Source organism: Leptosomus discolor, chromosome 1, assembly GCF_034619465.1.
Source record: "Leptosomus discolor isolate bLepDis1 chromosome 1, bLepDis1.hap2, whole genome shotgun sequence".
Classification (NCBI taxonomy): domain Eukaryota; kingdom Metazoa; phylum Chordata; class Aves; order Leptosomiformes; family Leptosomidae; genus Leptosomus; species Leptosomus discolor.
The window spans coordinates 136,662,390-136,675,042 of NC_141391.1; the positions used below are offsets into that span (position 1 = coordinate 136,662,390).

A 12,653-nucleotide genomic window follows, 5' to 3' on the forward strand; every position below is an offset into this window, starting at 1 on the left:
TGAACTGTAGCATATTTACATCTGTTAAACTTGTGAATTCCAGCCACACAGTACACACATTTCAATTCAAGAAGGCTTAGTTTTCCATAATTCAAATGTTGTTGCATTTACTGAGCTGTTTTGATATTCTTGGGTGCAGATATTCAAAAAGAAATCACAGAAAGTTTTAGAAGACCAACAAGTCACATCTGTTGTAGCTGTGCAGCAGTTTCTCCAGAAACATTGAAGAAAAAAGTGAGGATGTGTCCCAATGACCCCAAACAATGCAGGGCTGCCATCTGAAGTTTAAATCTGTAACTCCTCAGCCAGCACTGACCATGGATAAGCCAGAATGAAGACATTGAATGATGGTTCCCAACCGCAGCAACATTTGGGGCATTAAAGACATAATAGATGGCTGTTGTTTATGGACACAGTCTATCTTCTACTTAGTAGTATTTTTTAAGGGAAAGAGACAGCAAATGGGAGTAAGGCTTTGTGATGTTCTGCAAAGCAATTAAATGCCATGGATTTTATGGCTAATTAAATCAAAATGTTTTCTGAAAATAATCCTGAAATCCCGAGATTTCAATAAAGAAGAAAACTCTTTTGATCTGGGTCATCATATAACTTAGCAGACAAATTCTTCCATGTTACAGATATATAAAGGACAGTTCCGGGTTCTGAAGAACAAATCATCATTTATGATAGTCCCTTCTGCCTCTCCGTATGGGTAAGGTTGATTGCGGCACTTGTACTCTGCCCTCAGTGAAAATACGGGGAGCCAATGGAAGAATCTGTGTTATTCACTCTGACTCTCATTCCCTCTGAAGGGGCACAAGGCAAGTGGGCAAAAAATACAGCTACTGAAACTGGAGATAGCAAAGATTGATCTATCTTTCTGCCACAGGAGGGATGTTCATCACTGTGCATAGCCTGTGCAAAAGTAGATACTGGAAAACAGAACAAGGGCTCGATGAAGACAGAGATATCCTGAAAAGGAAAATAAAAAACTTATTGGTAGAAAAAGGATAATCTAACAGAGGAGATGAGCTGACTGTAAGAGATTACCAAGGAAAACAGGTAGCAGAACAACAAATAGGATACAGACAGAAGCCAGACGAGAAGGTTGGAGGGCAGAGAGAGAGGGTATGTTTATCTATACGTCTGTCACATCTCCTAACAACAGCATATATAGACATAGTAGATTATGCATGAGACACAGACATGCCAGAACTACTACTTGTGCAACACATTCATGTTTGGAGCCCCTTTTGGTCTGTATTTATACGTGTCCAGCAGACCTACGCATAGCCCTCTGAAAATCTGATTGGCTGGTACTCAAAGTGTGTGTGTGTGCCTGTGTATGTGGAGCAGATGAGGTAGAAGAGAGTACCATTAAAGGAGTGGTCCATGCAGAAGTACAAGGCTAATTCTGAATTAATTTATTTAATTGTTCAGTAAAGCACTGGACTTCTCCTGGTGCAAACCGGTCTGGTGAGAAAAGCCGAGCCCTACAGATAGACATGCGATTTTCTTGAGAATGCAGGCAAGCAAAGGAAAACCAGATGTGCTTACTTCAGGATGACAAGATAGCATTGTGACTGAAATGAAGTATTTCTCAGGGAAGAAGAGGATGAAAGTATGTTTGTTCTTAAACAGTTATTCAGTTTTAAAAATTGAAGCCACCATAAGTTGTTGGCAGAATGGTGGGTGAGCAGAAATGTGGGGGAAAAATGGGATGAAATTGTCGCATTCTTGCACCAAGAGATGTAGTGAGGGAATTGAGAAATAATTTTACAGGAATTTTATGTTTGGACTGGATTGTCTTCTGCTTTCATGAATCAAAAATAATAAATACAGTATTTCTAACATAAAACCCCTATTAAAAAAGTCTAGTAGCAGTAAGTTTTTGGAAGATGGGAAAAAATCACAGCAGATTTACACTGAGAAAGCTTTAAGCCTTCAACATGTCAGATATTTTGGGAATGATTTACCACCCTTTTCTCAAAATAAACTGTAAAGTCAATGAGATGTAGACAGAAAACAGGCCTCCCTAGTGAACTTTGACACAAGAATAATGAATTGTTCCATAAGCCACATCTGATTTGTTTGGGAATTATTTTTTTTTTTCTCTCTATTTAAATTTCTTCCAACAAGCAGTTCTTGCTAGGGAAAGGGAGGAAAAGGGCTTATTTTAAAAATATTTCATAATTTTTTAAGCATCACTTCTTTTGGTTTCTAGTTAGCATCTTCAAGGACTTCCTTAGGGATATGATCCAAAAGATACTAACATTGAATTGAAAGATTCTGACTAACTTCAGCAGAGCTGAGGCTTGTGTGTAAGCCAGACTCTTCATCTAACACAACATTTCACAGACCGCTGCCACCAACAAGGATGATTCAGTTAACACAAACAAGAGCAAACCTGCCAAGAGGCAGGAGCAGGACATTCTCAGTGGATTCTCTTGCTTGAAGATCACCTTGACACCAGAGGCAGACCAAGAGACATTTCCTGCTGCATTTGGAGCAGAGGACGTTGCTGTGGCAGAAAGGCACTGAGCAGCATGTCAGCATCTCTCCCATACCCTAGCTCCTGCATCACACAGTGACATACTGACATACAGGCACCTTAGAAATGTGTGGATGTCATCTGTAAACCCATAAAATAGTCATAGATCAAGTAATACATTTTAACATCTTTTACGACCTATTGCTTTTCTCCTTGCCACCTCTCCTCCACTTTATACTAATTTGTATTCAATGCTGCAATTCTGAAAGCTTCTCTAAAACTTCCCAAGAGATCTATCATACCTAGCCTGTTTTTGCAGGTTTCTAAAATTAATTTAGATCAATTTTTTAATATATTCAATCACTTACTTTAAGCCATTTACTGCAGATATAGCCAATTATTCAACATAAAATACAGCCAGATCATTTCATCACAACCAAAAATGTGATTTATCACCACATTCAATTAGAACACATTGAAGTCAGTGGCAAAAGTCCCATTCAGTTGAATAAGGATCAAGTTTTTAATTTACAGTGTCTTCGGAATAATGCATGGTAATGGAGAAGGCTAGGATACATACGGGATTCCAATTTCAAACAGATTGTTTTGAATCAGTTGTTTTCCAAGCATAATGATGCTTAGCTGAATACAGAGTTCCATCAAACAGCCTCCTGGAGCACACTGTAATCAAGCAAAACGGTAGAGTGTGAAGGGTGTAAGATAATTAATTTAAAAGTATCCACTTGGAAGAGCTACCGGTGTCTATATGTGCCCCCCACCCCCGCCACCGATTTGTGCATGAGCATGGATATTGTCGATCATTGCTGTTCTATACTTAAAAAAGTATTTCACCTCCACTAATAAAACTGCATTATGGAAAATACGCAGAGCTCTGAAATAACTTACTGTGCCCTGGGGCTACTATATTTCCTTTTAAAATATTTACTATATAATCAATGTAATAAACATAATGCAGTATCACCAATACTCTTCCAACCTGATGTGTCCCAAGAGGGGAAGAAGGTCTTCAATCTTGTAAAGACTTATGCGTAGGCTTTATTGTAAAACCTTGAGTACGTCTATCAATTTTCACAGGAATACTCACAGCAGTTAAAAGGAATTTTGAAAAAAAAATAATTTACAGGTTTAGCACAAAACGGTTATAGCTTTTCAGACTATTAAAATTGCTAGACTTCTAGTGGTCTGCAGAACGTGAAGCCAGATTCAAGTTCTGGCTCTGCCATAGGTTTCCCAAGGGCCTCAGTCAAATAATTTAATCTATTTGTGCCTTAGTGCCCAGTTGTAAAGCATAGAAATGGTGAAACTTCACCTAAGAAAGACTGTGAAGTACTCAGAACTGCAGAAAGAGAGAACATACAGGGTGCCTTAGGGGGAAATTTTGGGTTTTGTCTATTTATGTTGAAGATTTAACAGTTCGTTTTAACATGTTTTCCATTTTTCCCTTATTGTCTAGACTCCACTGAAATACACTATACACACATATCTCTTTTTGTTAAGGATTTTTTTGTTTGGATTCCAGATGTACTTACCTCTTCCATTCGATAACCATCAAACACATATACGTAATGACCAGGACGGCCAACGAACCTGAAAGCAATAACAATATATGAAATAATACAACAATAGGAAAAAAATAGCTAACAACTGTTCATTCATATTAACTAGCTACTTCAACACGAATTTTAAGACTTGACACCTATTCAACTTCAATTGTTTAGAATTATTTCAAAGTAGCAGGCCTCTACAAAGGTTTTTCTACTACATTTTGATTAAATAATTTTAATAAAATATTTTTCTGCACTAAAAATAATAATAATGTCCCTTTCTTGGTTAGAGATCACAAACAAAACTGAGAATATATATCCTAACTCACATTCTCTTGCATCTGAGTAACGCCCTGAACGGAGTTATTACACATCTATACACAGTCAAGGCTCTTCTGACTACACAGGGAGAAACAGTGAGATTGACTTTATTATTACTATACAACACACACAAAAAATCATTAAAAAAGAAAGAAATTGGTGATACTTTTCATTAATGTCTTACAATATTTACAGCTGCTGGTAAAATGTATCATTAATTCTGAAATCAATGATGATGAATAGGATTAGTGAAGAGTATAGATTAACAGACTTTACAGCCTGCAAAAGGAACAGAAAAAGGGTATGAAAGAGAATCCAGAGGATGTTTTAAACATTTTTGCCAAAGTTTTAGCAAGCAATCATTTTAAGCTTCCCATTCAAAAGCATGTGTTATACTGTGGATAACTGGGTCCCAAAAGACGATGATCCTGAACCCATAGGAAGTCACACTTATTTAGCAGGACAGCTGAATTAGCTTTTTGGTAATTCAGTTCATTTGCCAAAACATGGAACTTCCAGTTGACTATAACTATTCCCTAATTTAACTTGATCCAGGCGAAGAGTGCAAAATGTTGAGAAAGTAATAGAGAAAGTAGTTCCATAATTTTAAATTAAATTAAAAGCTTTCTTTGTTAAATGATGCTTCCAGAAAATGGGGAATTCTATTTTTTTTTTTATTTTAAATATTTTAAAATGTGGAAAGTGAAGACCTGTAAGCAATACCATTCACTCATAAATGCAACACCCTTTTTTAACTAAAAAGAATTGTTTTCTGAGGTGTCAATTGTTTTTATTTTAGTAAGAAAACAAAAATGGTTGCATTTCAGAACAATGCTCTACTTAGAAGAGAGACAGGACAGTATTCAACATCATGCCCTGCCATTCAAAAGCAAGCTTTAGTCAACCCTGTTTATGATATTTTTTCACAGCTGGACAGTCCCAGATTTACTTAAGTAGCCCTTTGTGCCCATTTTTAAACACAGATCCACTAATATAGATGTATATATATATATATATATACAGATAGATATCTATATACTTAAATATCTATATGTAAAGGAAATTTATCCCACCTTCCTTTAAAAAAGGCAACATAAAAAATCGGTGCATAAGAATTCACAAACTTCAGTAGGAATGCCTTCAAAATCAGTCTCTCCTCAAAGGTTTTCTCTGTTTTTGGTACCTCTGGGGAAAAAAAAAAACAATAAAAAACAAAACAGAGAAATCAAACAGTAAATATGTAAACATCCCTGATATCTGCAAATACAACACCAAACTGCAGACTTTGAGCTCATACTGGTTTTAATTCTGCACTTTTAATGTGTACCCATGTACACTAGCTCTGCCTCTGCCTCCTGACTTCCAGAATCTTTCCAAATTTCCAGACAGAAACTGAAAATTCTTTGATAAAAACATAAACAATGACAACATAATGAACTTGCTTCTCTGATAGGCCGCTGATAGCTTATTCCAAGTTGCTCACGGCTTTCTATGCGATACCAAAAAACCCAGCAGATCCTGACACCTGGTCTGGACCTGACAATACGTCATTTCATTTCCAGTCTGTTTTATTGACTTGCTGAAAGGCCTGGACAGACCACATCACCTTCCTCTGCTTCAAGCCACATCTCTGAAATTTTAGCATTTACTCTGACATCTATTATATTATTAACTACATAATATCATTAAATATATTTTATTAACATAAAGTATATATTATTAAGTGTAATAGATAGCTGGAAATAATTATTAGATATTTGCATAGTTCTCCTACTAGCTACTAGAAAAAATAATTGGCTCAATACTCAATTGCATAAAGCAAAAGGCAGTATAAATGGCTTTAATGTATATAAGCATATGCATATTGACATACATATCAGTTACAGAACTGAAAGAAAAAAACATTAATATTCTCAGTTCATGAATGATGAAAGCAAAGTACAACGATTTTCATCCAGGAAAAACACCTTAAAAACCTTCTTAACTTTATGTGTACAAGCCTTTTCTTCTATTTGTTTAACACTAAATACAAGACTAAGTACCTTTCTGAAAAAGGCATTAAATGAATTGTTAATTGCCATGCAAATGTCTGCATCTGCTGATGTTTCTCCATTCACTATATATATTCTACATTTCTAGACTTGTTTAGATAACTTGCAAAAATGTGTCTTAAACAATTTCAGTATTCATTACTTTGTTCCCAGATTTAATTCCAATTTTTATGGAAATTTTCTAGCAATAGAACACCTAGGTATAAGACAGGGGCTTTTCAAATTGACAGTAGGATCCTCTTTTAAAGATTTTGTATGGGTTAAATTCTTGTATTGCCATGCTCATCCTGAGCCATGAACTAATGTGAGAGCAGGTAATTTTATTGTGGTATGTTCTTGACCTAATTTCTGCAGCACAACAGAAGGGTGAAATAAGGTAGATCCAGAGCTTTAAGAACTTAATTAAAATACTGCTGTACTTTTACAGTTTTGTTTTGGGGCACAGTTTGGGTGTGTTTTCATTGCTTTGAGGGTTTTTCTTAAGGAAGAAGCATGGTCTATATTTGAGCATTAAAGTAATAGCAAAACTCTAATATGTTCCCACTGCCCAGCTTTATTTGTGATACTTTCAAATATATTTCATAAAAGGTCAATATGTTATCTGGTGAGCCCTAAGCCATCATTCACCTTTATGTACAGAAAAGCTTAATTAAACCTTCAAAGGATTAGAACAATTTGTAGATGACCCCATATGCTGGACAGATTCTCAGGACAACAGCTCAGGGCAAGAGGAATATCAAATAACAGCGGTGCAGCTTTTAATTTGAGGGAGAAAAATCCTAGCCTTTGCCTTATGGAGAACTCCCACAAAGATGAGCTCAGCCTCTGGATGAAAATTTGCACACCATATATGGTTCCAGAGACTCGCTCAGCACTTCACTCCCTCCCCACACTCAGATATACTATACCATTTCAATAGAGGCATGCACAGAATTTGTCCTCTAGCTAGTGGAGTCTGCCACACAAGAAACGCATCCAGCCAGAATAGATGCATTAGCAAGACAAAAAACTTTCCAAAAAACCCCAACAACATAAAGTCGTAATGTATGGTTGGTTGTGCAGCCAAAATTGTTACACCAAAATTGGGCAGCTGAAACTTTCCAGGTAGCAAATGAGCTGAGATATCTGGGGCGTAGGCCTTAGCTCACTGAAGGAATTGTTGTCTTTATAAGGCACAAACTCAAGCAGGTTTTGATTTTGTCCCCATTTGACTGGTTCTTCCTTGACCTAAGTGAAGTTACAAGTGAGCAAACGAGTTGTAAGTAGTCTGACACAACCTGATTATTGAATATGACATATTCAACCTGAGAACACCAGGATATAGTCAACACTTTTGCTGGTCTGATCTGTGGCAAGAGGATGTCAGTGCCCTGCTCTGCTGGATCCACAAGAGTTGCATGGAGTCCTAGTGCATCTTGTACGAGCTCTCTGTATTGATTACAACAATACTACTCCATTTTTTCCCCCCAAGCACTAGTTCAGCAGGTATTGAGGCAGATGTGTTACTCCGATCCTACAAAGAATGCAATTGCTACCGGTGGTACTATTCTTGCGCTTACAGATGTACTTGATTTTTCACTTGAGCAAAGATTCAAGTGTGCTTGGGGTTGGAATAGAAACCTACGCTGTCAAGTGCTATTCCTTCAGCCCAACAAATGTGTTCCTTAGCTTTTTGATCAATTGCAGAGTGAAAAGAGAACTGAGTATATTTTTCTCTGCTCAGCAAAATGGAAGTTCACACAATAAGGAACATTTATCAGCATGAATGAATTGTAACTTTTTTTAACATTTTGATTACAGTTGACAACTAGCACTGGAGATTGCTGCCAGAATGAACTTTCTAACTCGTGTAATTTGTAGCACTAGAGATTACTCAGAGAGAATCCTTCTTAAACAAAACATCTGATGGTGAATAAAAATAGCAGGATTAGAATTAAATGCAAGCGTACAGGGAGAGAATAATCAGCAAGTAAGAAACTCTTGTCTCTTTTACAATTCAGTGTTACACATTTCTAAAGGAGAGATTTTTCCTTCTGTGCTTCCTTTGAGAGGCAAAGTCAGTGGCTTGCACTCACCAACTTTTGCCTAGAAACTGCCAGAGAGGAGAAGCTTTACCTCCATCTCTTCCTACTCTTTCCATACAGCAGTATCATGCCTTAACAGTTGTGCCCTTTCTTACCTGGGCAGGTGCAGTGAACAGAATTGATCAGGTCACACAGAATTAGCAGCTTCTCAGTTACATGAAAGCTGAAAATCTGAGTACAATTTGGCCTGGACAGTAAGCCTGAGCTTCCTTATACCACTCAAACATAATTAATTTGTGTAACCCTGATATATTCTGCCCAAAGCTCGTTCCAAACAGAAACAAACAAATTGGTGGCATTTTGTGAAAATGAATTATTTTGTCTTTTCTTTCAAATACTTTATAAATTTAATCTAAACTCCCAGACTATCTTTGCTGGCAAAACCACAGGACTATATGTCAAAAATTCAGGATTGCAACTCTATTATGACAATGCCAAAACTTTAGTTTATGGTGTTCTTCAGAAAATAAGACTAACATAGATGTTTTCACTCGTGACTTCGAAAGTGTCTTGAGAAAGTGAGAAGCATGAGTCTCAAGGGTTCCTAAGGTTTTAATCTGAAGTCTGCTAGTTCCAGCCAGCTTTACATCACTATAGGTTTTACAGGGAGCAAATCTGCAATTTCAAATGATTGAGTCAGGCTCCAATTGTCAAAACATTTTTAATTTGTGCGCCTAAGTTGAGATGCCCAAAATTGACAGGTAGAACACTTGCTACAGTTAAAAGCATCTGTGGTTGCTGATTGATTTTCAGTGTTTCAAATAACTTATTTTGTGTTCCTACACTTCGAAGCATCTAGAATTAGAAGCAATATATAAAAATGTGCGAAACAATACTTAATGACAGCTATGAGAATCTCGCATTAGGGCCCTATCAGCAAATATCTTTGGCCTAATTTATATAACAAAACAAAAACCCCAGCTTAAACCCCTATTAGTAAACATCTTTGGCCTAAGGTATATAACAAAATAAACTCTAGCCTAAAACTCTATAGTAGTTATAGGACTGACTTGCCTTTAAAAGACTTAAATACATTGCCAGGCTTGCAATAACGACATTAAGAAAAAATAAAATCCAACCCCTAAATGAAATAGATATTTTTATAAAAATATCCAGCCCAGACATGCCCCCATAATGGCAAAAACATCCTCTGAGTGGTAAGGACCTGGTAAAAATCACATTAGCAAAATAACATGGTAAGCATTTTCCAGTGTAGGTTTGCCAGAGCCAGCAACATCTTTGAAACAAACCAATGACTTTCAGTAAACCAGGCTCCTAGAGGTAAATATATATACCAACATACACACCAGGTCAAAAATTCTCAACCAGCTCTAGATAAGTGGATTTTGGCACAGAGCCACTGCAATGCAGAAATACCAGCTGGGATCCTGGAAACAGCACAGCTGTGTTAACATGGCATTATGGCCAGGCTAATTAGTCCTATTAGTGGCACACCGCAAGTTGCGGCTTAGACCCCTAGTTCACAGAGGCATGTCTGAGCATCTTACCCCATAGGCCTAAATATTTTCACTGGCACTCTTCAATAGGAAATATTCCTGTTAGAACCTCCTTGCATACTCTCGTGTCAATACATGCAACTCACTAATGAGGAATGTGGTGAGAGAGTTTTACCAATTTCTGTCAGCCATTTGGCAACAGCTCCATAAATTTCATCAAGTATAAGTATCACAACGAGGTTAATGATGACAGCAGTTGCAGTCACAGTCACTCGAACATTTGACCTGGCTGTCTCACTTGTGCTGAATGACAAAGCTGCTGCTGTTGTGATTCGGTACACAATCACACCAAACACTGCTGAAAACGTCAGCATAATCTGGAAAGAAATGCACAGATAGATTAGTTAAAGCTCGATATTAGCATTTAAACAGAAGCTTTGACTGATATTTTGGTTTTGTTCCATGAATTGTCATTGCTGGTTATTTCCGAGAGCAACAATAATATCGGGGTAATCAAATTAAAACGTGAGAATTCGAAACTTTCTAACAGGGACATAATGAAGAAAATGGATGCAGAATTCTGAACTGGCACAGTTCCTGAAGATCTGCATGTTCTCTCTGATTAAAGCTCTACACATTGATGCAGTACTCAAGAAACTCAAGTAGTTTGGCTTCAAATACAGGTATACTAAGCAAGGTCTTTTACCTGGCAATAGGTTTAGATGGCTTGGACCGAAGGGCCTGTGAGTATGCGCAGTCATGTAAATAGGTTTTACTGGCTTTCTCAGCTTCACCTCTGCACAGAGAAGTGGCATCTTATTCTCCAGTTATGTTTGCTCAACTCTTGCCGCGAATGAAATAAAATTTAAAATAAAATTTTTGCCTTGTATTGTTCTTTTCAGACTGAGCTAAACAGGGTTACTAGGATCTTCACTTTACATTTCTGTCCCAGAAATCTGTTGGTATCCTGGAGTCGCTTTACGGGCTGGCTTTGACCCATGAGATGAGGAAAGTCAGACCTGCTAACTTGAGATCAAGGTCTCAGAAGAATAATTTGCTTTTCACAGGGCTGTGCTATTCTGGTTTCAAAAAAAAACCAAAAAAAAACAAAAAAAAAAACCCACCCCACAAACCCAAAACCAACCAACAAAAAAAACAAACAAAACAAACACCAACACTCCACAATGAAAAACAAACCAACAATAAATTAGCAATAAAAAACCCAGCAAATTTTCATAGCCATGGCAGAAAAGGGGGAGACGGTACATTTTTCTTTTTCATTTTTGCCTTTGGCAAGAATTCCAATGTACATTCATTATTTTAGGTAAAACATCTTGAGATCCTCAGATGAAAGAGACTACCTAAATGTGAAAGATTAGACTATTGCAATTATTTCAATGGGCCTAAGGGCCCAGATTCACAAGTCATATTTAAGGAAATTTAATAGCTCATTTTAATGACCCAGCAACAATTTATTGAATTCATGTATACCGAGGAAGGTTGTCTTATGAAAAAGTACTATTGCAAAAGAACCAGAAGAAGAATCAGAGCTACATTAAAGGTTGAAGATGAAAACTGGGCACATTTAGATTTAATGGAGAAATAATAAGCATACTAAAAAATAACGATTTGGAGAAACCGTATTTCATTTGATATCAAAATGAATTTGATATCAAACAAAATACATAAATACATTTTGTGAGAAAGTAGTAATAAAGTATTAGATCTAGTAAAACATCTAATTGTGTCTTTTACTGTAAGGAAATGTTTCACTAATTTTAAATTTAGGTGAATGATGAGTTCTGTCTTCATGCTAATGTTTTTCATTCAAATACTGGTCTGAAGAAAAAAGTCTAAATGAAAACATTTCAAATGATATAAAATATTGTTTCTTTTCCTTTTGTAGTTTTTACTGTTTTGATAAAAAAATTCTATTTTTTCTGCCTATTTTTGTCCTTTTCTTTTGACTTACCTACCAAACACGCAGACAAAAATCTGATTTGTGTTGAACAATCAGCTCAGCTCTTGTTGTGACAGAAGTGGTGCAGAAACACAAAGATCAGAACTTTTACCTAACTTGTCCACTGCAGGAGCAAGCACTACAGTAGAGAGTAATATCCCAAATAAAGAGAGAAAATAAAAAAAGCATCACCTGGCAATAACCTAATTTACCTTCCACCTCTACAGTCACCTTAAGCTCTTTTCCTTTTCCTCGTTTGAGTCACAGATTCCTTTCTCTTAATTACCTTCCAAATACTCTTTTTCTGTTTCTTTCCCCTGTGGATTTCCTTGAAATTTTTACTTTGATGGTGGACAAGGAAAACCAGCGAAGTAAACTTGTATGTATCATTCTGGAGATGATGAGCTCTCTGGGCCTCCATGGACACCTATCTCCATCACAACCTTCCACTTAAAAATGATAACTTAACAGTACAGGAAGAAAAGTGATCATAGACAGTCATCACTAAACAGACAAAGAGGAAATTTCAGGTCATGGAAGCTGAATAGCAAACTCTTAAAACTGACCAAAGGATTTAAGGGATCCATAGCAATGAGGAAGATTACTGGAGGATAAGATACCATCAGAGGCTTGCACTATTGTGGCCTTTTCAAATCATGCAGTGCCATAACAAGACATACAAAGTAACCCAAAAAATATGTTCTATTTGTTTAATGAACAAAGA

The 12,653-nt window shown here is 36.7% G+C and overlaps 1 protein-coding gene across 1 annotated transcript in view; it reads right to left on the reverse strand.

The window, feature by feature from the left end:
* ANO2 (anoctamin 2) overlaps positions 1 to 12,653 on the reverse strand; it is a 205,092-nt gene that overhangs the window by 33,828 nt on the left and 158,611 nt on the right. The window contains exons 16-19 of the mRNA XM_086465725.1: positions 10,145 to 10,346; positions 5,451 to 5,562; positions 4,042 to 4,099; positions 3,072 to 3,172 (exon numbers count right to left, since the gene is read on the reverse strand). Of these exons, the coding sequence (XP_086321851.1) occupies positions 3,072 to 3,172; positions 4,042 to 4,099; positions 5,451 to 5,562; positions 10,145 to 10,346 (473 nt within the window). The remainder of the gene's footprint in view (positions 1 to 3,071; positions 3,173 to 4,041; positions 4,100 to 5,450; positions 5,563 to 10,144; positions 10,347 to 12,653) is intronic.